The sequence below is a fragment of the Eptesicus fuscus genome, chromosome 6 (assembly GCF_027574615.1).
Source record: "Eptesicus fuscus isolate TK198812 chromosome 6, DD_ASM_mEF_20220401, whole genome shotgun sequence".
In the NCBI taxonomy this organism is placed as follows: Eukaryota; Metazoa; Chordata; class Mammalia; order Chiroptera; family Vespertilionidae; genus Eptesicus; species Eptesicus fuscus.
In genome coordinates, this window is record NC_072478.1 from 74,958,640 (window position 1) to 74,984,996 (window position 26,357).

Here is a 26,357-nt window from a genome sequence, read left to right on the forward strand (position 1 = left end):
TTACACAACTGGAACGGACCTATGGGGGCCTAGCAAACCAAATCCAACCTGTGGTGTACCAGAAGACGTGCTGTTCTTCAGAAGGCCAATCCCATAGGGACTAGGACACGGACCCTGTCAGCACTGGGAATGGTCGTGTTACTGATTAAAATGCACAGGATTCGGAGATAAATGTGGTATAAAGTACAATCAAGCACAACTTATCCCCTGGTAAATGCAAAAGTCTCTAGGAACTGAAACATTATTCTAAATATTCTGAAGCAATCTTCTTTCCCAACAACCACCTCATGTGTATAATAAATATTCCATTTCAGAGCATACTAGCTAGATAAGACACATTAAAACGAAACATTTGTCCAACAAAGATGCCAAACATAAGGGTCTATTTTATTGCATGACGTTTGCATAAGAAAAAATATTATTGAAACCTGTAAGGCATCATGCAATCATCAATAAGCTAATTATTAACTGTATACTTAAGATAGGTGGACATATAATCTAAAATTTAAAAACTAGTTCCAAAAGTACATAAAAAATTTAACATGATGAGCTTTTAATTATAGTTTATATTTGTAGTTTCATATTGTTAAAAAGTGCTTCAAATGTACTGCTGAAAAGTCGCTGTTTATAAATGGCGCTGGGGGTCATGTCAGATTACAAACAGTAAAAACTAATTATCTTCATGGAATTAGAAAGCTAACATTGTGATATTCAAACTTACTTGAATCAGTTTTCAATTGTCACTCAAATTAAGTTGATATAATATTATTAATCTAAAAAATATCTGTTTTCTAACCAACAAAAGTCTATTGAATTCAAGTTATGCATGTTCAACAATCAAATCTCTGAGTAGGCCTGAATGGCAAGACCTGGACCTGAGGCAGGTTGGTGGTATTAGTCAATGTACTGTGCCATCCAGCGGAAGCCTTCTCCATAACCTTGCCTTTTGAGCACACTGCACATAAAAACTTCTAATGGCCGGGCATTCAGTTCTTTCAGAGATACATTGCCCTAGAAGAGAAGACAAACATTATGCTGGATGAAACCTTTGTGGAATAAAAGCCCCACTCCCCAGCAGAATTATAGCTTATGTATCATAGAACAAAAGGTGACTGGATAAAGCCACTTTAGGACCAAATGGGAAAAAGGTGGGCTTGTGAGGCATACAGGAATGAAAATAATCTTTGACTGAGAAAAATTTCAAGTTACTTCAACTGGCTTCACAAATATTAAGAATGAATATTCTCTATGTAGGTTTATGACTAAACAAGGCATTTCCTAAAATTAATATGTAATTGAGTTATTAAAAAGACACAGAAACAAACCAAAGTCTACCTTGTGTAACGTAAGAGTTTCCTTCTACAGGCTGCAGTATTTCTAAAATCAGAGTATATGTAAACCAAGGAAATTTTGTTTGTAAACTCTGGAAAAAAAATTTTTTTCATTCAAAGATCTAATTGCCTTTAAGCAGTCAATGAATCTAGCAACATCCAATCTAGCAACCAGAAGAGTGCCCTCAACTCTGGGATTTTTCAATACTAAGGACCCTCTCCTGAATAAATTCTAGTGGAAATGAATGCAAAAATAATGCATCTTAAAGTTTATTAAGTATGTGTTCAGAAAACCCAAAACACTCCTATGCCCAAATTTACATTTTATTTTTATCTCTGGTGAGCTCAGGGCCTACACACTAAACTGGTGGCCTAAATACACTACTGGTATGCTTAAACATTCAAGTTTATTATTTGGTGGTTAATTTTGAAAATTTATTTAGCTTAGCTGGTGTAGCTCAGTGTTTGAGTGTTGACTTCTGAACCAGGAGGTCATGGTTCGATTCCCGGTCAGGGCACATGACCGGGTTGTGGGCTCAATCCCCAATGTGGGGCGTACAGGAGGCAGACAATCAATGATTCTTTCTCATCACTGATGTTTCTATCTCTCTCTCCCTCTCCCTTCCTCTCTGAAATCAATAAAAATCTATTTAAATTAAAAAAAAACTTTGAAAGCTTTGATTTAGTCTCCCATAAGCATGAGCTTTGACATTTTTGTTATCACCAAGAAAAGGTCACATTCAGTAGTATAAAGAAAACAGTGAGGCCCTAGCTGGTTTGGCTTAGTGGATAGAGCGTCAGCCTGTGGACTGAAGGGTCCTGGGTTCGATTCCAGTCAAGGGCACATGCCACATGCAGGAGGCAGCCTATCAATGATTCTCATCATTGATGTTTCCATCTCTCTCTCCCTCTCCCTTCTTCTCTGAATCAATAAAAAAATATATTAAAAAAAAAAAAAAACAGTGAGGACATTTAAATAAAACATCCCAAAATGTATAAATGACAGGTATTTTTATTTAAGAATAGGTGGTATACAATATTATATTAGCTTCAGGTGTACAGTATAGTGATTCAACATTTTTATATCTTACAATGTGATCACCCCACTAATTCTTTTTTTTAATATATTCTTATTGATTTCAGAGAGGAAGGGAGAGGGAAAGAGAGATAAAAACATCAATGATGAGAGAGAATCATTGATTGGCTGCCTCTTGCAAACCCCCTACTGGGGATGGAGCCTGCAACCCAGGCATGTGCCCTTGACCAGAATTGAACCTGGGACCCTTCAGTCTGCAGGCCAGTGCTCTGTCCATTGAGCCAAACCAGCCAGGGCACACCACTAATTCAAGTAATCATCTGTCAACATGCAAACTTTTCACAATATTATTGACTATATTCCCTTTCACCTTTTTTACCCTTCCGTTCATCCTCCACCCCTCTGGCAAGCAGCCCTTTGGTGTTATTTCTATAAGTCTGTTTTTGCATTATTCTGTTTTAAATTCTACATATAAGTGGAACCATACAGTATTTGTCTTTCTCTGTCTGACTTATTTCATTTAGCATAATGTCCTCTAGGATCATCTATGTTGTCGCAAATGGCAAAATTTCTTTTTTAGCGTAACACACACACACCTCCTTTATCTATTCATCTACTGACAGACACCTACGTTGCTTCTGTATCTTGGCTACTGTAAACAAGATACAGAAGCAACGTAAAAGCTGCACTGAAAATAGGGGTGCATATGTCTTTTCAAATTAGTATTTTCATTTTCTTCAGATAAATACCCAGAGGTGGAACTGCTGGGTCATATTGTAGTTCTATTTTTAATATTTTGAGGAAACTCTATACTGTTTTCAACAGTGACTATACCAATTTACAACCCAACCAACAGTGCCCAAGGGTTCCCTTTTCTCCACATCCTTGCCAACACATGTGATAACTTTTTTATAACAGCCGTTATGACTAGTGTTCAGTGTGCTTTGTTTTTTTATAATTCTTTATTGTTGAAAGTATTACATATGTCCCTCTTTATCCCCCATTGACTCCCTCAAGCCCGCTTCAATGTGGTTTTGATTTGTATTTCCCTGATGATTAGTAATGTTGAGTAAATGCTAGTTTTTAAGGAAAAAAAAAACACAAAAAAGATGAAGGGCTTGAGTAGTTGGATGATAGTAATCTAAAAAGACATTTCGTTGTACACATGAAACTAGTATAATGTTATATGTCAATTATACCTTAATTTTTTTTAAAAAGGATCCAGATTGTACCAATTAGGCTAATAACATGATTACTGTTAGGGGTAGTGTTGAAATAAACTATTTCAGAAGATAAAAATATACTGTTGAATGAAGTATTCATACTTGTCAAACTTTTTTTTTTACCTTTCCTGTTGTCTGACCATATAAACCAAACATCTCTCGTAATCTCTCTTCACTGATGGCTTCAGGTCTGTCGATCTTATTCCCAAAAATCAGTATAGGCACATTAGCAATGGTTTCATCTGTCATTAGTGACTGAAAAAAACAAACATGAAAGCAAAATGAAACACCGATGCTGATATGAAACCATCCGAGGGGCTTATTTTGACAAGATACCAAATGAGCATCAAGGACTTGTTTTCTATCATAACATGTCAGTTTTGCTAGCTTTCTTTGGCAAACTTTTCCCCAATTTTAAGTGAGCTCAATGAACCCTTCACCTGAATCCTCTGTCTTCCTAAGGCTCCTTCTGTGGATGCTCACATTGCTCACTCTGTGAATCAGTGAGGTACAGCGACCAGAGCCAACGCCTTAAAAATGGGCAGACTGATTTCATTCCTAGTTCTGCTGCTTCCAAGCTGTGAGATCTTGGACAAATAGGTCTCACTGAAGTTCACAGAAAATGGAGTAGTAGCACCTACTTTATGGAGTGGATTTGAGAATTAAATGAGGTAATATGTATAGTGTGTGGCATAAGGTAGGAACTCAGTAATTCCCTAACCCTGCTGCATGACCACAGAACCTAACTGGACTTTTTCGCATGAACAAGTATTTCCGTGCCTGTTCTGGCAGAGGCAGAGGTATCCAACCTTCAAATCACGGACCTGCTCTCTCATTGGCCTTGCTTGCTGCTCCTGAGCCCCTTTAAAAGCATCTGATCTAGGGGAGGTAAAGGGAAGTAGCTACCCATGGCCTGGCTCATTCCTGGGAGTGGTGACAAAGATGGTATGTTATACCATTTCCAGGTTCTGGCCAACTCCATAAGAAACTGGCAGCCTAGGATGATCGGGTATTCAAGACCAAGCCACTCCAGGAATGTAGCAAACATGAGATATACTACAAGGACACAATGCCCAGAGTGAGCTCAAGTCTTCAGGAAAGAAGTCTGCGTTAGTACTTCCTCAATAGCTACTCCCTCTGCATTCTAAATAATCGCTGAGCTCCATAACTTGCCAGGAGTTACATCAGAGACTACAGAAAAGCTGCATTCTAATACCTAGATCTCCAACCTATTTCCTCAGGCTTACTAGTAATCCAACTGTTTAGTTTTAATTATTTAACTTACATCAAGTTCTTCTTTTGATTCTAACAGCCTTTCATGGTCTGCACAATCCACCAGAAATACAATGCCATTGATAGCAGGAAGGTAGTTTTTCCACACTCTTCGAGCTAACAAAAACAATTAGAGGTTAGATTTTATTTGCTAGTCAAACCTAGAAGATAGTTTGATGAGAGTCCAATAAGATATCAAGTGTAATTATCCCTTAGCTGCTGCTACTTCATATATACTCAAGTTAATCTTTTACCTAGTGTTGCCAAATCTTTCCAGAACAAATTTCAGGCTTTCCTTGATTGTGGGCAAGTCAATACTTTGTCCCAATTTTCCCATGTTTTATAAGTAGTATTCATATCTGCTACCAATGATGGACAATGATGCTTGTTAAGTTCATTGGAGAACTGCTATTATTTTCATATGCAGTATTCATTTTTTTACATTTCTAGTTTATCAGTTTTTCGTTTTATTTTTTTGCTGGGGATAAATTTGGAGTCAGTAGCAGAAGGAAATTGGTACTAGGTACAGACTTAAGTTAAAATAATAAAAGCATACTGTCGTACTCATAACAGAAATAAACTAAAGTCTATAAAAACATATGGTAATTTTTTTCCATGACATTCTTTTCTAAAGAAAAGTTTTTGGAATGCCCTAGAGAAAAATACCTTTTTTCTCTGACTTCAGTTTTATGACATATCTTTAAAACAATATAGAAATGAAGTCTCAGATGAGCTCCATTAGATTTTAATTCCCTGTAATCATTATATTCTAGAAATTACTTTACAGTAGGTCCTCGGGTTACGTCGGAGATCCGTTCCTACGGCGTGACATAATGCAATTTTCGCCATAAGTCGGAACCCACCTACGTAAGCACCTATGTCACTCACATGGAACACACACACAGCAGTAATGAAGTGAAACAGTGAAAAAAATTTAAAAGAAAGATAACAATTCCTGACCTTTACTGTGGTAAATAAATAATAAAAAACATAAAGCACATACACTGAGTGGCCAGATTATTATTATGATCTCTGAACACGTAATAATCTGGCCGAAACCGGTTTGGCTCAGTGGATAGAGCATCAGCCTGCGGACTGAAGGGTCCCAGGTTCGATTCCGGTCAAGGGCATGTACCTTGGTTGCGGGCACATCCCCAGTGGGAGGTGTGCAGGAGGCGGCTGATCGATGTTTCTCTCTCATCGATATTTCTAACTCTCTATCCCTCTCCCTTCCTCTCTATTAAAAAAAATCAATAAAATATATTAAAAAAAATAATAATCTGGCCACTCAGTGTATATCATATATAATAAAAGGCTAATATGCAAATTGTCCCCTTGACCAGGAGTTCGACCAGCAGGCAGGCCGGCCAACCGCCCATGTCCCCTCCCCCTGGCCAGGCTGGCCGGACCCTACCCATGCACGAATTCATGCACCGGGCCTCTAACATATATATCTATATATATAAAAGCCTAAGCGACCAGACGACTGGCCGGTAACTATGACACGCACTGACCAGCAGGGGGCAGATGCTCAATGTAGGAGCTGCTCCCTGGTGGTCAGTGCACTCCCACAGCCAACCTCCTGTGGCTGGCCAACCCCCCTTGGTCCCTCCCACCAGCTGGCCGGCCCCAATTGGCCCCGATTGGGACTGGGTGAGATGGCCCCAATTGGCCCGATCACAGCCCAGGCTGAGGGACCCCCACCCATGCACGAATTCGTACACCGGGCCTCTAGTGTGTGGTCACACACACACACACACATTGAGTGGCCATATTATTATGCATTCAGAGGTCATAATAATCTGGCCACTCAGTGAATGTACATATGTTGAAATGGCGGAACTTTTTTTTTTTTTTATAAATAAACTAGAGGCCTGGTGCACGAAATCCGTGCACGGGGGCGGGGGTATGTCCCTCAGCCCAGCCTGCACCCTCTCCAATCTGGGACCCCTCAAGGGATGTCCGACTGCCCGTTTAGGCCTGATCCCAGTAGGATCAGGCCTAAACAGGCAGTCGGATATCCCTCTCACAATCCAGGACTGCTGGCTCCCAACTGCTCGCCTGCCTGCCTTACTGATTGCCCCTAACCGCTTCTACCTGCCAGCCTGATCACCCCTAACTGCCCTCCCCTGCAGGCTTGGTCACCCCTAACTGCCCTCCCCTGCAGGCCTGGTCCCCCCCAACTGCTCTCCCCTGTAGGCCTGGGTCCCCCCCAACTGGACTTCCCTGCAGGCCCAGTCGCCGCCAACTTCCCTCCTCTGCCGGCCTGGTCACCCCTAACTGCCCTCCCCTGCAGGCTTGATCGCTCCCAACTGCCCTCCCTTGCAGGCCTGGTCCCTCCCAACTGCCCTGCCCTGCTGGCCATCTTGTGGCGGCCATCTTGTGTCCACATGGGGCAGCCATCTTGTGTGTTGGAGTGATGGTCAATTTGCATATTACTCTTTTATTTGATAGGATGGGAGATGGCAACGTAACCACGAAACAAAGTACGTCGAGTCCGATATAACCCAAGGACTGCCTGTATATGTATTTCAAACAATTATGTCTCAAATGTGCTTGCTTTCTTTCTTCCTTTTTTTTTTTTTAATCCTCACCCGAGGATATTTTTCCATTGATTATTTTTTAGAGAGAGTGGAAGAGAGAGGGAAAGACAGAGAGAAATATCAATGTCAGAGAAACACGCTGATTGGTTACCTCCTGCATGCACCCTGACCAGGGCCCCGGACAGGGAGGAGCCTGCAACCAAGGTACATGCCCTTGATGAGAATCAAACCTGGGACCCTTTGGTCTCAGGCCGATGCTCTATCCACTGAGCCAGACCAGCTAGGGCTCAAATGTGCTTTCATAGCCACAGCCACTTAAAATCTTTTCAACTATCTATCATATGAGATTTTTAGAATGCTCACCAACTTTGTACTATTCTTTATTTATGAATTACTATGTGCTGGGTACTGCCAAGTCCTTTTGGGAATATAAAAAAATGAACAGATTTTAGTCTCAGAAAGTTTAGGAGAAGAGATAAGGCAGTCCTTTCAAACTTGCAGACATGTACACAAACGCCCTACATGTTGTGGAAGTACAGTCAAGAGCACTTCCACCTGCAAGCAGCTCCTTGGGGAAGGTAGCAGCACTCACCCTGGGCCCTAAATGTGGGTCACTCATGTGCAGATGGGAATGGCATGAGCAAAAGCACAGAGGTGGGAGAATACCAAGAGGGTTTGGTTTGGTTAGAATAAAGAGAATGGGAAGGGGAATAGTGGGAAATAAAGACTTGAAAAGTAAACTGGAACCAGATCATAGAAATCCCAAATGCCAGATCAATAAGTTTGGCCTTTAATTTATAGATAATGAGTTAGCCACTAAAGGTTTTTCATACAAAGCAGTAACATATTCATAACATGATTATGATAATAAGTGAGAGATGGATTAGGGCAGAGAGAAAAATGGAGGCTCAATTTTACTCATTTTCTTTACCACCAAAAGCAATTCAAACTTCAATTGACCAGGAGTATCATAAAAATCACCCTTTGCTTTTAAAGCATTTATCTAGGGGTAATAATTCCTAAATTTTAAGTCTACTCTGGCTTTCCTTGAGTAGAATGAGATTTCATGCACTGAAACACAATGATCATGGTTTTATTAAGTTAAAATAAAGCTTCTACAAGAGTAATAGAATCTTACCTTGAACATGTCCTCCCAGATCAAAAGTTGTAAAGGTCATGCCAGCAATGGTTAGTTCTTCTGAAGCTAAATAATAATAATAAATATTTTTACAACATGAAAATCAGAAATCCATTCATGGTATATATTGCTAATTTTGATTTACGTTAACTGAAAAAAAAGGTCAAACATTTAGGAACTGATAAAATAATTCTTTATTGTAATTAGATATACTCCAATTCATATTGATGGTATAACACAAGTAAAGGTAATATTCAATTCTACCCACCACAAATCTATCACTTATTTATTTTTCCTTCTCTATTTCTCCTGCTAAAATGTTAATCTATTCAGGCAATTATTTTTTGTGAATTCTTCCAACCTAATAATTTCCTGCAAGTCAGCTTAAGTGATACAGGTGAAATAAACAATTTTCTCTTATGGCTGTCAAATTTTATATGTGACAGTCTTTAATGACAAACACAAATATAATTTAAAAATTGGCCATTATTTCTTCAAATATTTTTTCTGCTCCCTACCTTCCCCTTCTGGGACTTCAATTATAGGTCTCCTAGACAGCTTGATATTGTCCCAGAAGTCACTGAGGCTCTGTTCCTTGTTTTTCAGTCATTTTTTCCCCTGTGCTTCATTTTATAGTTTCTATTGCATTGACTTAAGTTCACTGGTCTTTCTTTCTGCACTACTGGCACTGTCTAACTTGCTATTAAGCCTATCCAGTGAAAATTTCATTTCAGATATTCTATTTTTATTTCTAGAAGTTCCATTTGGTTCTTTTTAAAAATATATTTTTTTATTGATTTCAGAGAGGAAGGGAGAGGGAGATAGAAACATCAATGATGAGAATCATTGATCAGCTGTCTCCTGCACACACACACACACACACACACACACCCTCTTTACTGGGGATCGAGCCCGCAACCCGGGCATGTGCCTTTGACCGGAATCGAACCCTGGACCCTTCAGTCCGCAGGCTGACGCTCCATCCACTGAGCCAAACCAGCCATGGCTGTTTGCTTCTTTTATATCTTCCATTTCTCTCGTTATGTTCATGTTTTCCTTAAATCCTTGAGCATATTCATAACAGCTGTTTTCACTTTCTTATCTGCTAATTCTATCATCTTTGTCAATTCTGGGCCTCTTTCTACTGATTGATTTTTCTCCTGATTATGGCTTATATTTTCCTGCTTCTCTGCATGTCTAGTAATTTTTTATATTTATCCTCACCTAAAGGTATATTCATTGATTTTTTTAGAAAGAGGGCAAGGGGGAGAGAGAAATATTGACATGAGCGAAACATCGATGGGCTGCAATTCCCACACACACACACCCAGACGGGCATTAAACACGAAACCTAGGTATGTGCCCTGACGGGGAATCCAACCTACAACCCTTTGGTGTAAGGGACGATGCTCCAACCAACTGAGCCACACCAGTCAGGGCTCTAGTAATCTTTTTATTAGATGGTGGATTTTGCTGTATTCTTTTGAAGAAAGTGGACTTTGTTCTGGCAGGCAGTTGATTGCAGATCAGTTTTTATGCTTTGTTAGGAAAGATTTAAAGTAGCCTTTACTTTGAGGCCACTTTAATCCATTACTAAGGTAGGACCCTTTTGGAGTTTCTATCAAATGCCCTGTGTATTCAACCAAATCTCCCCATCTGGCTGATGGGAATGTGAATGATTTCCGGTGCCGTGTAAGCACTTGGAACTATTTGGCTAACAGATCTGCTCCAGTCCCTCCTCCAGAAACTGCTCTGTGACTGGCTATGTGGAGTTTTACACTATGTGTGCACAGATTGGTTTTCAGCCACAAAAATGTTTGAAGTTCTTTCTCTGCAGAGCTCATTCCTCTCGGGTACTCTTGCCCAGCAAAGTCTAGTCACCTCTGCCTCTCCAAATTCTGGCCTCTGTCTCCTCAACTCACCCAAACTACTGGGCTATGTTTGGGTTTCATCTCCCTGCCCCATGGTCTAAAAATTATCTCCTGTGAAAAAACGTAAATAAAGAAGGGTTTCTTTTCCTTCTCTCAGAAATCATAGTCATGTGCTAGCTATTGCCCAATATCTGAAAAACAGTTGTAGTATATCTTTTTGTCCAGTTTTCTAGTTGTTTACAATGGGAATGTAATTCCAGACTCTGTTACTCCCTCGTGGCCAAAAGCAGAAGTCCCCTACAATTACAATGAAAGGTTCAGTGTAATTGTTTACTATTCAGTATAACTGCTAAGGCCCCAGAGTAGTTTATCTTGTTAAAAATTCTGTACGTAGAGTGCCAATAGAATAAATAATTAATGCAATTTGTGGTCCAAGTGTGTTCCTTTCCATAAGGAAAAGATAGTGGTTGGATGTAGTTGGCAAACTATGGTTATATTCCCTGCTTTATTAAAGAAGTCCCAGTTTGATTAATTTAAGACATAGAACACTGTTGGCATCCCAGGAAATTTCCTCTAGCCCCCTCCCAGTCAGTCCCCAGAAAAAACTGATCTGAATTCTGCCACCACAGGTCAGTTTTGCCTGTTCTAGAATTTCATATAAATAGTATCATACGGTATGTAATTTTTTTATGACCAGCTTCTTCCATGCAGTATAATATGCATAAGTATGTATCAGGAGTTTTTTCCTCTTTCTTGTTCAGTAGAAGTCCATTGTTTACCCATTATATTTTTAAAATATATTTTTATTCATTTCAGAGAGAAGGGAGAAGGAGAAAAAGATAGAAACACTAATGATGAGAATCACTGATTGTCTGCCTCCTGCACATCCCACACTGGAGATCGAGCCTGCAACCTGGGCATGTGCCCTGACCAGGAATCAAAACATGACCTCCTTGTTCATAAGTCAATGCTCAACCACTGAGACACACCAGCTGGGCCCATTCTTTTTTTTTTTTTATGAATACCTGAGATGTTTCCAATTTTTGGTTATTACAAATAAAGCTAGTATAAGCATTCTTGTACAATGATTTTGGTGAGCATATGTTCTTATTCTCTTAAATAAATAACTAATAGTGGAACTGCCAGATCATAGGGTAGAATATATATGCTACTTTTTTCACATCTGCTTTTGATTAACTGAAAAATATAAATTGACTTGATGACTTGAGCTGCAGGAAGGTTGAGACAGCAACTGTTTGTGCCACTGCTTATACTCCTACTACTTAGAATAATGTCTGGCATAAAGTAGGTGCTCAATAAATATTTGTTGAATAGGTAAAAGAGAGCAACATCAAAAAATTTTAAAAATGACTTATACATAATATAAGACCACTTTGTAGTCTCTTCCATTTCTGTTGTTTTTGCAGACAATTTTATAAACTCAATTGCACAGTATTGTTATTTCAGAATCTTATTTGCCAAGTCCCATTCTCTTCTCATAATATAAAAAAAGATTTGTCAATTTTATAAAATCTTCCTTTTTCAACACCACTAATAGTTTTATAGATAAAATCTTACTTTGTTCTATTCTGTTCTCCTACTTTGTACTTTATTTACTGAAGTAAATAACTGTCGTATTACCTACTTTTTGGTGCAGTTCTCAATTTTATACTCATTATTTAAGGCCACGCTCATTATTTCATAATCAATCTGTGGATTAACTTGTCTTTAAATTCTGTGTCTACGTAACTCAGTCTTTTCAACAGTAAAAGTGATTTCCAGTGATATTTTAGGCTTCTTTGTAATAACTGTCACTTTAACTTTAGTTTCTCAAAAGGTACCTATTACATAACCTTATATATATGATGGTATGTATTAAGTCATTATTAATGTCTTTCAGGAAGTCTTTCTTAAAGAAAGCATGGTAAATTATTTTAAAACTTTCCATAAGTATATCAATATATGACTTCTTTTTCAGAATAATTCTATGACCTTTATATTAGGTATTGTTGAAGTTGTTAGGACTAGAAAAATAATTGGTTAATAAATGGAGTCACCAGTAAAGTATAAGAGTGTAATCTGGAAAGAAAAGAAAACAACTACAATCTGTCCACTGAATAATGATTAAAATAGCACAGCTTTAAAATCTGAAAGAAACTTATGTATGTAAACAAAGTTATGGTGACTTATAGAGCCTAACTAATATCTGGTTGGATAGACCTTAATTATGTCATAGTTGCTGAGATAGTAACTTTTTAATTGCTTTAGCTGGAGAAGAGTGTACTAACTGATAAGAAGATTTGAGCATTATTTCAAGATCTAAATATACTTCTGGTAGTGAAGTTACCTATTATTTACTATTTAAGAGCTGGTCAAATCACCTGATTATAATATATCCACACACAAAAAAATCCCAAAACAAAAAAAATTTTTAGTTAGCGCCTATGAATCAGTATCACTAGATAAAGTAATAACAATAACAATAACAATGTATGGGGGAATATACTTACTGGGATGTAACGTTGGGACATGTTGTCCAAGTCTGTCATCTTTTAGCATGTGTAGCAATGTTGTTTTTCCTGCATTATCCAATCCAAGAAATACCAATTTACCAGTTTTCTTATATAATCCTATAGAGAGAGCTTTGATTAATCAAAGTAATATCTGACACAGATTATCCAAATAAATGACCTTCAATAAAATATATATTTTTTAAAATATATTTTTATTGATTTTTTACAGAGAGGAAGGGAGAGGGAGAGAGAGTTAGAAACATCAGATGAGAGAGAAACATCGATCAGCTGCCTCCTGCACACCTCCTACTGGGGATGTGCCCAAAACCAAGGTACATGCCCTTGACCGGAATCAATCCTGGGACCCTTCAGTCCGCAGGCCGACGCTCTCTCTATCCACTGAGCCAAACCGGTTAAGGCTCAATAAAATATATTAACAGTTTAGTTATTTAGATACTTTTCTTAATTACTCTGATTTTTTTAATAAAGAAACACCTATTAACCTTTTGAACTTTTAAGACTTTATATACTGGCCTGAATAAACTTGGGACTTCTAACCAATATTTAGTTTTGAAGAGCTATTTTAAATATATTATGATTTGGGAAATCAAATCATTACAAAACTAAACTTCACCCCTATCAATGAATGTGTGTGTTATCTAAACTTATCTGTAATGCCGAAATCCGTCCCCTTGACAATTTGGGGGTAAATATATGTGTCTTCCCACTCATAAAATTATTGAAATAATGTATTTATGAAAGTAGACCAAAAGAAAAAATAAAGAAAATTTAATGGATGAAAATAAATTAAGTATTTTTGACAATAAAAATTACAGCGAGGCCCTGGCCAATGTGTTCAGTGGTTAGAGCAGTCAGCCTAAACACTGAAGAGTTGCAGGTTCGATTCCTGATCAAGGGCACGTATCTGGGTTTCAGGTTCCATCCTGGGCCCTGGTCAGGCACCTGTGGAGGCAACCAATCGATGTCTTTCTCACATCCATGTTTCTCTCTCTCTCTTCCTCTGCATTCCCCTCCCTCCCTCCCACTCTCTCTAAAAAACAATGGAAAAAATATCCTTAGGTGAGGATTAACAAACAAACAAACAAAAATTTACAGTAAGTTTTTCAGTAACAGTTTTGTTCATTGTCAAATTTCCCTGAGAATAAGATTAAGGTTTACAGGATTGCATAAAACTAAGCAACAAAATAAAACACATAATTTTAGATGTATAACCAATCATTGATAAAATCATATATAAATAGAAAAAAGACAGCATTGACCAAATTATAGACTCTGGCATTTACTGTCATTCCATATTGAACCTTATTATTTTTCTTTAAATATTTTTTAAGAGCAGTTTTAGATTTACAACAAAATTGACAGAAAAGCAGAGATTTCCCATGTGTCCTGTTTCTACACACATATAACCTCCCCCGTTATCAACATCACCACCAAAATGATATCCTGTTTTTCTTTTTTAAAATATATTTTTATTTATTTTTATTCAGAGAGAGAAAAGGAGAGGGAGAGAAAGATAGAAACATCATTGATGAGAGGGAATCATTGATTGGCTGCCTCCTGCATGCCCCACACTGGGGTTGGAGCCCAAAACCTGGGCTTGTGTTCCGACCAGGAATTGAACCGTGACCTCCTGATTCATAGGTCAACTAACAATACGGATCCTTAGGGGAATATTATCTTCCATATTTACTTGAGCTGGGATAAGTTATTTATTTGATCTTTATGAATTCTGACTAGTAACTTCTTTAAACATTTTTATTTCTTAAAAGGTTTCTACAGCCCGACCAGTGTGATTCAGTTGGCTGAACGTTGTCCCATGCACCAAGAGGTCACCGGTTCCATAACCAGTAGGGCACATGTCCGGGTTGCTGGCTTGATCCCCAGTAAGGGGGAGTGCAAGAGACAGCCAATTGATGTTTCTCTCTCATAGATTTTCTCTCTCTCTCCCTCTCCCTTCCTCTCTCTCTAAAAGCAATAAAAAAAATTTTGTTGTTAATCCTCGCCAGAGGATATTTTCCCATTGATTGTTAGGGAGAATGGAAGAGAGAGAGAAAGGGAAAGACAGAAAGAAACACACTGACTGATTGTCTCCAGCACAAGCCCCAACCAGAGCCCGGGCTGGGGAGGAGCCTACAACCGAGGTATGAGCCCTTGACCGTAATTGAACCCAGGACCCTTTGGTCTGCAGGCCAACGCTCTATCCACTGAGCAAAACCGGCCAGGGCAAAAACATATTATTTTTTTAAAAAGGTTTCTACATAGATTGTTTCTAACCAATGCAATCAATCTTACCACCCTTAAATAGCAAACGTATATTGGATAAGATTCCAAAATGGAACACCTAGAACATTTAAACTTTAATCTGTACAGTGGGTTGGACTAAATTTTTTTTAATAAACATCGATTTATTGTTCCACCATTCATGCATTCATTGGTTGATTCTTGAACAGAGATCGAACCTGCAACCTCGGTGTATTGGGATGAAGCTCTAACCAACTGAGCTACTGGCCAGGGCATTTTTTTGTTAAATTTTTTATTGATTGATTTTAGAGAGAGAGGAAGGGGTATACATATAATATATATATATATATATATATATATATATATATATATATGGGCATTAAATGTATATTTATTGAGAGAGAGAGAGAGAGAGAGGGAGGGAAACATCAATTTTTATTGTCCCATTTATGTATGCATTCATTGGTTGATTCTTGTATGTGCCCTGACCAGGGATTGAACCAGCGCATAACCAACTGAACTACCAGGTCAGGGCTATTATTTATTAATTGCTGTATTATTTTCCATGCGAACAATTATAAACCTACTTTTGCCCCACCCTGTAATATTCCTATTAACCATTTTAAGAAGTAGGACTTATTATTTTACAGATAAGGAAACTAAAGCTAAATTGGGTAATTTGCCTAAGATTACATAATTTATAAGAGCTACAATCAGTCATTAAACTTTTTTTTATAATTTCTTTTTTTTAAATATATTTTTATTGATATCAGAGAGGAAGGGAGAGGGAGAGATAGAAACATCAACAATGAAAGAGAATCATTGCTCAGCCACCTCCTGCATGCCCCCCACTGGGAATCAAGCCCAAAACCCCAGGCATGTGCCCTTGGCCGGAATCGAACCTGGGACCCTTGAGTCCGCAGGCCGACCCTCTATCCACTGAGCCAAACCTGCTAGGGCTTTTTTTTTTTAAATTTCAAAGATCAAATTCTTAACTACTGGGTATATATAAAGAGGCTCTAGACCCGTGGTCAGCAAACTGCAGCTCGCGAGCCACATGCAGCTCTTTGGCCCCTTGAGTGTAGCTCTTCCACAAAATACCACGGCCTGGGCAAGTCTATTTTGAAGAAGTGGTGTTAGAAGAAGTTTAAGTTTAAAAAATTTGGCTCTCAAAAGAAATTTCAATTGTTGTACTGTTGATATTTGGCTCTGTTGACTAATGAGTTTGCCGACCACTGCTCTAGACAAATAAGCACTTTTATATAAGTAGGCTTACATGGATAACAATAGAGAATAAAGAGCCAACATTACCTAAAAACTGTAGCACACTGCTGAAACCACTATAAATCCAGTCAAATATGAAGGACATATCCAAATCTTACAGGGTCTGGAAAAAAACATGTTTGAATTTAGTAGACAACATCAAATGCCAATATACATTAAATAACAACATTAACAAACTCTGAGTAAATAACCCTATAACAATCTTACCACAAAGAATTAAACACTCTTATCCAGGCTGGTCTAACCTGATCTATACTGATGCATAAAAATGCCATTAAAATATTAAGTAGAGACCATTTTTGCCCATCAAAGAAACCAAGACAAAGAAGAAGAAAAAAGTTATCAACAAGAAAAAGAATTGTAACAGCCAGGACTAGAAAAGGTGTGGTAAAAGAGGCATTGTTAGTGGCAGTATAAACTTCTACAAATCTTTCTCAAAACCAATTTGGCAATAATAAATCTGTTGATACCATTTGACCTAAGAATTCTACTTTCAGAAATTGTCCTAACTCTGACCAGTGTGGCTCAGTTGGTTGAGCGTCTTCCCATGCATGGAGAGGTTGCCAGTTGGATTCCCAGTCAGGGCACATGCCCGGGGTACAAGCTTGATCCCCAGTAGGGGGTGTGCAATAGGCAACCCATCAATTTTTTTCTCTCTCTCTCAAACATAAAATCAATAAAAACATTTTTTAAAAAAGAAATAGTTCTAAATATGGAAAAGCTTTATATATAAAGATGTGCATCAAAGTGTTATATAAGAAAAATTTTAGAAATAATCTATGTTCAAATTAAATTAATTATAGTACACATGACCTATGGAATATTTACCAAAAATGTTGGAGTGGGGGCGAGAAGAGCAGGAAGAAGAGAAAGAAGAGAAGAAAGATTATGATAAAATAAGTTTCAAAGTCTGATTATACCTAATGGAATAAAAACCCTTTTTCTATCTCTTTTGGTCTTTTGAAGTAGTTGGTACCAGGTGGTAAATTTCTGTGTTTATCTTTTACTTACACTTTTCAAATTTTAATCATATTACTGAATGTTTTAAAAAAAAAATTTTATCTTCTCAAGCTAGGCCTTCTCGATCAATAAACCTTTCCTTACCCTCCTCTCCTTACAAGCATGAGCAGAATTTTGTTCCTGCAATCATTTGATTCCTGATTAAGACAGTGACTGGCAAACTATGAAGCTTCATGTGTCAGTATCACAAGAATGAGATCTACAACAGCAATATATTCAGGGTATCCCAAAAAATGTATACACACTTTAACAGCTGAGAGCTCAATTTTGAAAATGAAATGTATTTTAAAAAATATTGCTTTTATAATTATTCAAAGTGTATATGCATTTTGGGGGACACCCTATCCTATATAATAAAGAGGTAATATGCAAATTGACCCTCATGCCCTCACAAGATGGCCACCCATGTCGTTACAAGATGGCCACCATAACATTGTCACAAGATGGCCGACAGGGGAGGGCAGCTGGAGGGGACCAGGCCTGCAGGGGAGTGCAGCTGGGGGCGACCAGGCCTGCAGGGCAAGGCAGTTGGGGGTGATCGCTCCAACAGGGGAGCAGTTAGGTGTCAATCAGGCTGGCAAGGGAGCGGTTACAGGGGTGATCAGGCTGGCAGGCAGAAGCGGTTAGGGGCAGGCAGGCAGACAGGCAAGTGGTTAGGAGCCAGCGGTCCCGGGTTGTGCACCAGGCCTCTAGTACATACAACAATCTAATACCTTAGTTCTTGTTTTACTCAAGTTGAAAATTACACCACATTCTACTAATATCATTCTAGGTCATTTAGAAATTGAAACTTGTAGTCAGAGAAAATATATACAAGTGGCTTATCTTTTTTATTTAGGTATTTTATATATGTTCTTCAAAGAGAATCATAGATTTATCGGGATGATCACTTCATAAGTTATATAAATGTATAAAACTGAAAGGGAACAGCAAAAAGTCAGATATTGTTAGATGATATGATTGAGTTAGGGACCTGCAAACAGAGTAAAAATCAATGGGTGCTAATCAGTGAGGCAGGAGCCAGGGTGATAAACAAGTCTCAGACAAATTTAGGTATTTGGCCATGCTTGCTACCTATGTATATGGACATAAGAAAGAATACTGACTCAATCTTTCAACTTAATAAAAAAGCAAAACAAACAAAAACAGCTACCATTTATTGAGCATATGGTCTAGCAGTTAAGAGTAGGCGCTCTGGAGCCAGGACTTTACCACTTACTACCCACCTGAGGCAAGTTTACTTCATTTTCCTGACCTGTAAAATGGAGCTAACAGTAGCTACCTGAGATGGTGGTTGTGAAGATTAAATAAATTACTACACACAAAGCAAACAAATTACTACTACACATCTTGCATGGAGTAAGCATTCAGTATTAGCTGCTATTATTATTTCTTCTTCTATATGGTCCACAGTACTAGGTCACCACTAACCACCCTAACAACCTTTCAAAGTGGATATATTACTGTTCCCATTTTACAGAAGAAGAAACTGAAACTAAAATAAGTATAACTCAACTATTAGTGATTGGCACCTCTAGGTTTCAAACCTGGGTCTTTCTGACTTCCACTTATAGGCCCTTTCCCATATAGTGACTCTAAAGAAAAAGAAAACATATTTTTCTGACTTTTTGTTATTAATCCTCACCCAAGGATATTTTCCCATTGATTTTTAGAGTGGAAGGGAGGTGGAGAGACAGAGAGAAACATCAAGGTGGAGAGACACATTGATTGGTTGCCTCCTGCATGTGCCCCAACCAGAGCCTGGGATCAGCCTGCAACCGAGGTACGTGCCCTTGACCTGAATCAAACCCACAACCCTTCAGTCCTTGGGCCAAGGCTCTATCCACTGAGCAAACCGGCTAGGGCAACATATAGTTTAAAAAGTTAAAATTTGAGAGCGTCGGCCTGCAGACTCAAGGGTCTCAGGTTCGATTCCGGTCAAGGGCATGTACCTTGGTTGCGGGCACATCCCCAGGAGGGGATGTGCAAGAGGCAGCTGATCGATGTTTCTAACTCTCTATCCCTCTCTCTTCCTCTCTGTAAAAAATCAATAAAATATATATTTAAAAAAAAAAAGTTAAAATTTGCTTAAAGTATTATATACCATTTTTTAGTCACTTCAGCTCATGACTCTTGACGTATAATCCTTCTTCCTCATATACACATCCAATTATTCCCCAATTCTACCAATTTCTACGGAGAAGACTCAAACTTTCTTTGATTCCCATAGGAGAACCACCTAGTCAAGAACCTTATGTCACATTCCTAAACTGCTATCTTAATCTCAAAATTTGTTTCTCCCATTTGTACACACCCTCCAGAATGGTTTCATCAAAATGTCATCTTGGACTTGACTTGCATAGTCAGGGTGATTATAATTCCCAGTTTACTGGGGACAGTCTCAGCAGTTATCTCAGTGTAATTATTAATAGTGCTCCCTTTCACTCTCAAAAGGGTCCTGATTTAGGTGTTAAATTATGTGGCCACCCCATACATGTGGACGGAGAGTCACTGGAAGTTTGTAAGCTGAAAGACCATCACTTGAGATGGTCTTTAAGGGACAGATAGGGGTGGAAGAACCAACAGAACTCCAGAAGGGTAGAAGGTAGAACTAGAAGAGGCAGTGGAAAAACTGGAAAGCAAAGAAGTTAGCCCCATCACATACAGCTGCAGAAATGTCCCACCTGGCTTTGGTAACAAGAAGACAATTATTGAGAGCATGAGCAGCCTGCAGTGGCGCAGTAATACAGGACAGCCTAAGGCCAGTACTTACAGTACAGCAGAGCCTATCTACACAATTCATTAACTGACCTTGAACGAGTTACAAGTTTCTTCTGCAAAACCTTTCATGGTGTTATAAAGATCAAATGAGCCCGGCTGGCGTGGCTCAGTGATTGAGCATCCACCTATGAACCAGGAGGTCATGGTTTGATTCCCAGTCAGGGCACATGCCCGGGTTGTGGCCTCGATCCCGGGTGGGGCATGCAGGAGACAGCCAATAAATGATTCTCTCTCATCATTGATATTTCTATCTCTCTCTCCCTCCCTCTCCCTTCCTCTCTGAAATCAATAAAAAATATATATATTTTAAAAAAGGATCAAATGACATACAATGCACAAAATATTTACTATCTAGTTCTGTATTAACAAGTGAATGGGCCTTAGCCAGTTTGGCTAAGTGTATAGACTTTATACTATAGAGCGTTAGCCTGCAGACCGAAGGGTCCCGGGTTCAATTCTGGTCAAGGGCACATGCCCAGGTTGCGGGCTCAATCCCCAATAGGGGCATGCAGGATATGTTCCTATCTCTCTTTCCCTCTCCCTTCCTTTCTGAAATCAATAAAAAATATATTTTTAAAAAAAGTGAATGGGGCAGGAGGTTAATAGGCGGAGGCAGTAAGGAGAAATTCCTCTTTCAAAAAGTTTGAGATGAGCCCATCTGGTGTGACTCACTGGTTGAGTATCAACCTGTGAATCAGAGGTCACAGTTCAATTCCTGGTCAGGGTACATGCCCAGGTTGCAGGCTCATTCTTCAGTAGGGGTTATGCAGGAGGCAGCTGATGAATGATTCTTTCATCATTGATGTTTCTATCTCTCTATCTCTCTCCTTCTCCCTCTCTCTTCTCTGAAATAAAAAAAAAAAAAGTTTTTTAAAAAGTGTGAGATGGAATGAGGGAAATGAGATTTTCTTTTTAAGGAAAGGTGAAGCTTAGAGTATGTTGATAAACTGAAGGGAAGGAGCTAGTGGAAAGGGAGAGATTAAAGATGAGAGAGAAAGAGAAGGAAGGTGTTAACCAAAGGGGCAAAGTTTCAAGAGGAGACTGGGCTGAGAGCACTTCGAGTCCTCTAAGATTACAAGAAAGGCGGGCCAGGTATGTATAGTGGAGGTGGCAGGAATCTGACTCCAAAAGTGAAGAAGGGGTGTAGAGGAATTCTGAGGAGCAGAGTGAGTATTAAAATAGCCACTGTGCAGGAAAAGATCAAGTTAAAAGAAGAGTCAAGTGCTTGGCTGGAGTTGAAAAACTTTTAGCAGTACCAATCTGCACTGATTTCCAATCTCCCCCACTCCGCCCCACCCTCACTCTCCAACAATGCTTAACTTTAGAGAACATTGAATGAAGGAGGATTATGGACTTCCAGAACAGGACCTAATAAAAGACAAGGGAATAGGAAATTGAGAGTACTAGTAAGAGAAACTAAGGTGATGTGATCAGAAGTTCAGGCTGAGTGGGAAAAGGTACAAAGGCAGTGGTGCATAGGAATGGGAATCGATAGGGTTCTCAAACTATAGAACTGGGAGAAGAGGAAGCCTTTAGTAGAAAAGCAGGCATTGATGTAGTAAAAGGGTGAGGTGGGCCATAACTGTGCCAGCAAAACAGAGGCGAATGTGGGGTTCAAGAATTCAAGAGAGGCCCTGGCTACGTGGCTCAGCTAGTTGGGGGCGTCCTCCTATACATGGGAGGATCTCAAGTTCGATGCTGGGTCAAGTCTGCCACGTTTGTGCAAGAGGCAACCAATTGATGTGTCTCTCACATCCTCACATCAATGTTTCCCTCTCCCTTCCTCCCTACCTCTCTTTAAAGAAAAAAGGCTGTAGATTAACCTTAAGAGAGAGAGAGAGACAGAGAGAGAGAGAGAGAGAGAGAGAGAGAGAGAGAGAGAGAATGGCACCTATTTGTTGCTATAAAATTTGTCCCAAAAGAAATAATTTAATAACATATGGGGAAACTCTGCTTTAGAAGATAATGAGATATCTATATTTCTAAAAACTCGAGGTTTCTAAGAATCTTAAAACAAGCTGGGAGTCATCAGTCATTTTAAAGTAGAGATAAAAATGCCTGACTAAGAATCAAAGTTACTGAGCCACAAACAGACATCTGAGCCCTGAGAACTGGTTACACAACACCTGAACACCCTATTAAGACATGTGAAGAGCAAAGGTCAAGAACAAGGAAACATATACACATCAGCAGATTTATTTATTGCATGAACACCAAACAGGAAAAGCCCTATACAGACTGGAAAAGTGATCTACTCATGTAACATGAAAATCAGTGCAAAGGATATAGTGGAATAGAACCTCTCAGATTAAAAATAACTTCTTACAAAAAAACAACAACAAACAATCTTCTTAAATAGGCATATCCTTAGAATAAGTAGATTAGTGTTTTTCAGACAGGAAGGAAAGAGAAAACTGGGAGTGGCTACTAATGGGTACTGGGTTTCTTTTTGGAGGTGACAAAATGTTCTGGAATTAGACAGTGGTGATGGTTGCACAACATTGTGAATATACTAAAAACACTGAACTGTATTTATAAGGGTAAATTTTATGATACAGGAACTACTCAATAAAGATAATATTAAAAATTAGTCAAATTTATAAATTTACATGGCCTTTTAATATTTACAACAAATTTATATAAGTAATTAGGCAGAACCATTTAGGTATAAACTTTAAGGGAAAAAATAAATAAACTACAACAGGATACAAATACTCCAAAAAGTACTACTGAAAGAAAATAAAAGCTATGATAGTCTAACGAGGCAAATACGATAATAAGTAGGATTATACAATCAATACATTAATAACTTTTGTAAATAAAGTATGGTAGAGCTATGATAAAATGGATAGAGTACCTATCTAGAATTTTTAAAATATGGATTTAACATGCATATTTTGAAATACTATTATTCTGGAAAAGTCAATCTTTCTGAGCCCCATTTTCCTTCTACTATAATGGGAATAACCAACCACCTGCCTCAGTGTTGTAAGAATGGTTAAATATGATAATGTACCCCAGAACACCTTGAATACTATACAATATAATATGGTATTAACTCATTCAGACTAAATTAATTAAAATTCAGTGCACAAAACTTTAAATGCCAATTTTCAAATTAACTTCAATATTAACAATTTTTAGGCCTGGTCTGGTATAGCTCAGTTGGTTAGAGCGCTGTCCTGATATGCCAAGATTGCGGGCACATGTAAGAATCGACCAATGAATGCATAAATAAGTAGAAAAACAAAAATTTCTCTTTCTCTCTCAAATCAATTAAAAAATTTTAAAAATATATTAACAACTTTTAATATGAGCAAGTTTTTAATGATATTCGGATTCTATTTTAAATATTAACAACACTGTCACCAGACTAGTTTCCTTCAACTCCAGGTAAAAAGAAATTTCACTAGAAGAGATTAATCATAATTTTTGACCTAACTGTGTCAGGTTTATGATTAAATCATGTACAGGTTTCAGGGGGCCGGGGGAAAGTGGAGGAAGGGGGAAGGGTGTCGGGGAAAAAGAATAAACAAACAAATAAAAAAAAAGAGTACAAAATCCATGAGTATACTATCTGTAAGCTAATTTAGAAATTATATATACCTCTCTCTCTAATTGAAATACTAGAAATATAAAGAAGGCCAGCTGAAACCGGTTTGGCTCAGTGGATAGAGCGTCGGCCTGTGGACTGAAAGGTCCCAAGTTCGATTCCGGTCAAGGGCATGTACCTTGGTTGCGGGCACATCCCCAGTAGGGGTTGTGCAAGAGGCAGCTGATCGATGTTTCTCTATCATCGATGTTTCTAACTCTCTATCCCTCTCTCTTCCTCTCTGTAAAACATCAATAAAATATATTTAAAAAAAACAAAAAGAAGGCCAAAACGTCTTCTTGACCATGTTTTGCAGAATTTCAGCAAGACCCTGTGCATTACTAAGGATAGAGAGTAACAATGTTCAACGTTTCAAGACAATACTGCTTTATAAATAGTCTCCCCTAATATTGTTAAATTTTCTTCCTATAGCCTTTAAAGTTTTAAAGCAGTTATGCAAATAAAAAATCAAGAAAACATTTTAGGAATGAATACATAACAATTACAATAATGGAACAAGACCTTTTAGTTAATGTAATGAACAAAAAGTACACACTAAGTTTCCTCTAGGGAAAAAGTGACACCCCATTGAAAGACAGTTAAATCTGTGACAAATATAAATAGTAGGATTCTTTTAAGAATGAAAAAAAAGGGGGGGGGAATCTCTATATTATGAAAAAAGTTGTATGTGAGTAATGAACTTGCCTATACTGAATTAAGAAAATGAAAATTACCCTAGCTGGTTTGGCTCAGTGGCTAGAACATCGGCCTGCGGACTGAAGGGCCCCAGGTTCGATTCTGATCAAGGGCACATGGGGGGGGTTGTGGGCTTGGTTCCCAGTAGGGGGCAGGAGGCAACCAATCAATGATTCTCATCATTTATGTTTCTATCTCTCTCCCTCTCCCTTCCTCTCTGAAATCAATAAAAATGTTTCTTTAATGAAAATTGACATAAGCAATGACAAATTCAATCCTTAAAATATTTTTAACTGAAATTGTTCTAAAAGCTATACACAAGGAAAAAAAACTTTTCAACACTGTGATTTTAAAATTATTTGCTTAATAATGTTTTGCAGAGAAATAATTTAAATGAGTTTCAGACAAGTGTATGTAAAGAAGAGGGTGGAAAAATAATCATTACTATAGAATTCTGATTGGTAAGCTTCAAATGATGTGGCAGCGATTTTTATTTTTAATAGCCCAATCATTTGTCTCAATTCTTGCTTTTGAAATGCAAGGAAAGGGAAGTTAAAATGTACCTTATTTAAACTGCTAATCTTCATAATTATTGAAAACACTTCTCTAACATTTCTAAAATAAAGGCAACACCTTCCTTTTCCACAAACTCAGAAAATGCCAATGAACTATAAACTTGAAAATTTTTGAAGTTCAAAATATTTCAGTAATGAATGCAAATCCACTAAACAATATTACTTATACAACTGCTTTGATACATCAGCACCACTAATAACTGACAAATTGTAAACCTTCCTTTATTCCTCCTCTGTACAAAAGAAATGATACCACTACCTTCCTTGGTGGATTGTTGTGAGCATAGCTAGCGCCCTCAAACAGTAGTCAATAAATGTTCCTTTCCTTTTCTTTCATTTGCTTCAATGTGACTTACGCTTAACTGGTACGTAACACTGAACAGGCAACATTCTTCAGAGTACAGACTCTGATTTAACAACATGCAAATAATACTAGTTTTAATTTTTCTAGATAAAAAGATTCCTTAACCTCAGTTTGCCCACGTACCAAATACCTTATATTTCTGACGAGTTTGGTTTTTTTGGCCTACAATGTCAGAGTTTTCGCTGCTGTCAAAACAAATTTCTATCTTGTAAAATCTTGGAACAATTTATGAATCATTACAGTTTCCCCTAGTAGTGGATCTTTTCCCACTCAAACGGGACTTGAGCTGTGGGACCTGAGCTGTGGCAAGACGTCAACTACTAGTAGTAAAGCTCAGTGTGCCCCTTCACTAACTGGGAGACTGAAAACAACACGCAGTGTCAGCCTCTTGAGCTGTCAAAGATTCCTGCCGCCTTCACCTTACCAGGTGAGGAAACCGAGGCCGAGGGCAAGGAAGGGCTTGCCTGCAGTTTAGAGTCATCTCGTTCTTTCCTGAAATAACCCACCGTTTGACAGCAGCGGTGTCCTGCCCAGAGGACCCTCACAGCGGCCCCGCACAACAGAAAAGGAACCCATCCTGCCTCGCGCCGCCTGATTCCGGGGCGAAAAACAGGCGCCCCTTCCTCGCCCCGCCACAGGAGGGGACTCTGGATGAGCCCAGACCCAAAAAGTGCGCCTTCCTCGGGACCCACAGCTGCCGCCCGCCGGTTCTCCCAGGAGGAGAGGTCGTCACTCACCTGCGATTGGAGAGAACGCGATCCCTTAATTGGCGTCAGCCCTACACCCTCCGAAGCCCAACAGCAAAGCGCGATGGCTGCCGCTGCCCCAGCGCACATCAACTCCTTCCGGACCCGCG

General features: G+C 38.6%; 1 protein-coding gene across 2 annotated transcripts; it reads right to left on the bottom strand.

The window, feature by feature from the left end:
* Positions 1-368: 368 nt before the first annotated feature.
* Positions 369-26,357, bottom strand: SAR1B (secretion associated Ras related GTPase 1B). 2 transcript variants are annotated; one of them, XM_008142198.3, is made up of 7 exons: positions 26,239-26,354; positions 16,501-16,576; positions 12,925-13,044; positions 8,544-8,609; positions 4,876-4,979; positions 3,714-3,845; positions 369-1,011 (listed from the first exon to the last, which is right to left on the bottom strand). In XM_008142198.3, exons 2-7 carry the CDS (start codon positions 16,556-16,558, stop codon positions 895-897), a joined length of 597 nt encoding a protein of 198 aa, XP_008140420.1. In that variant the 5' UTR covers positions 16,559-16,576; positions 26,239-26,354; the 3' UTR covers positions 369-894. The 2 variants fall into 2 exon arrangements, with proteins under 2 accessions (XP_008140420.1, XP_054573817.1); XM_054717842.1 differs by lacking the exon at positions 369-1,011 and adding an exon at positions 3,330-3,443 and having other exon boundaries at positions 26,239-26,357.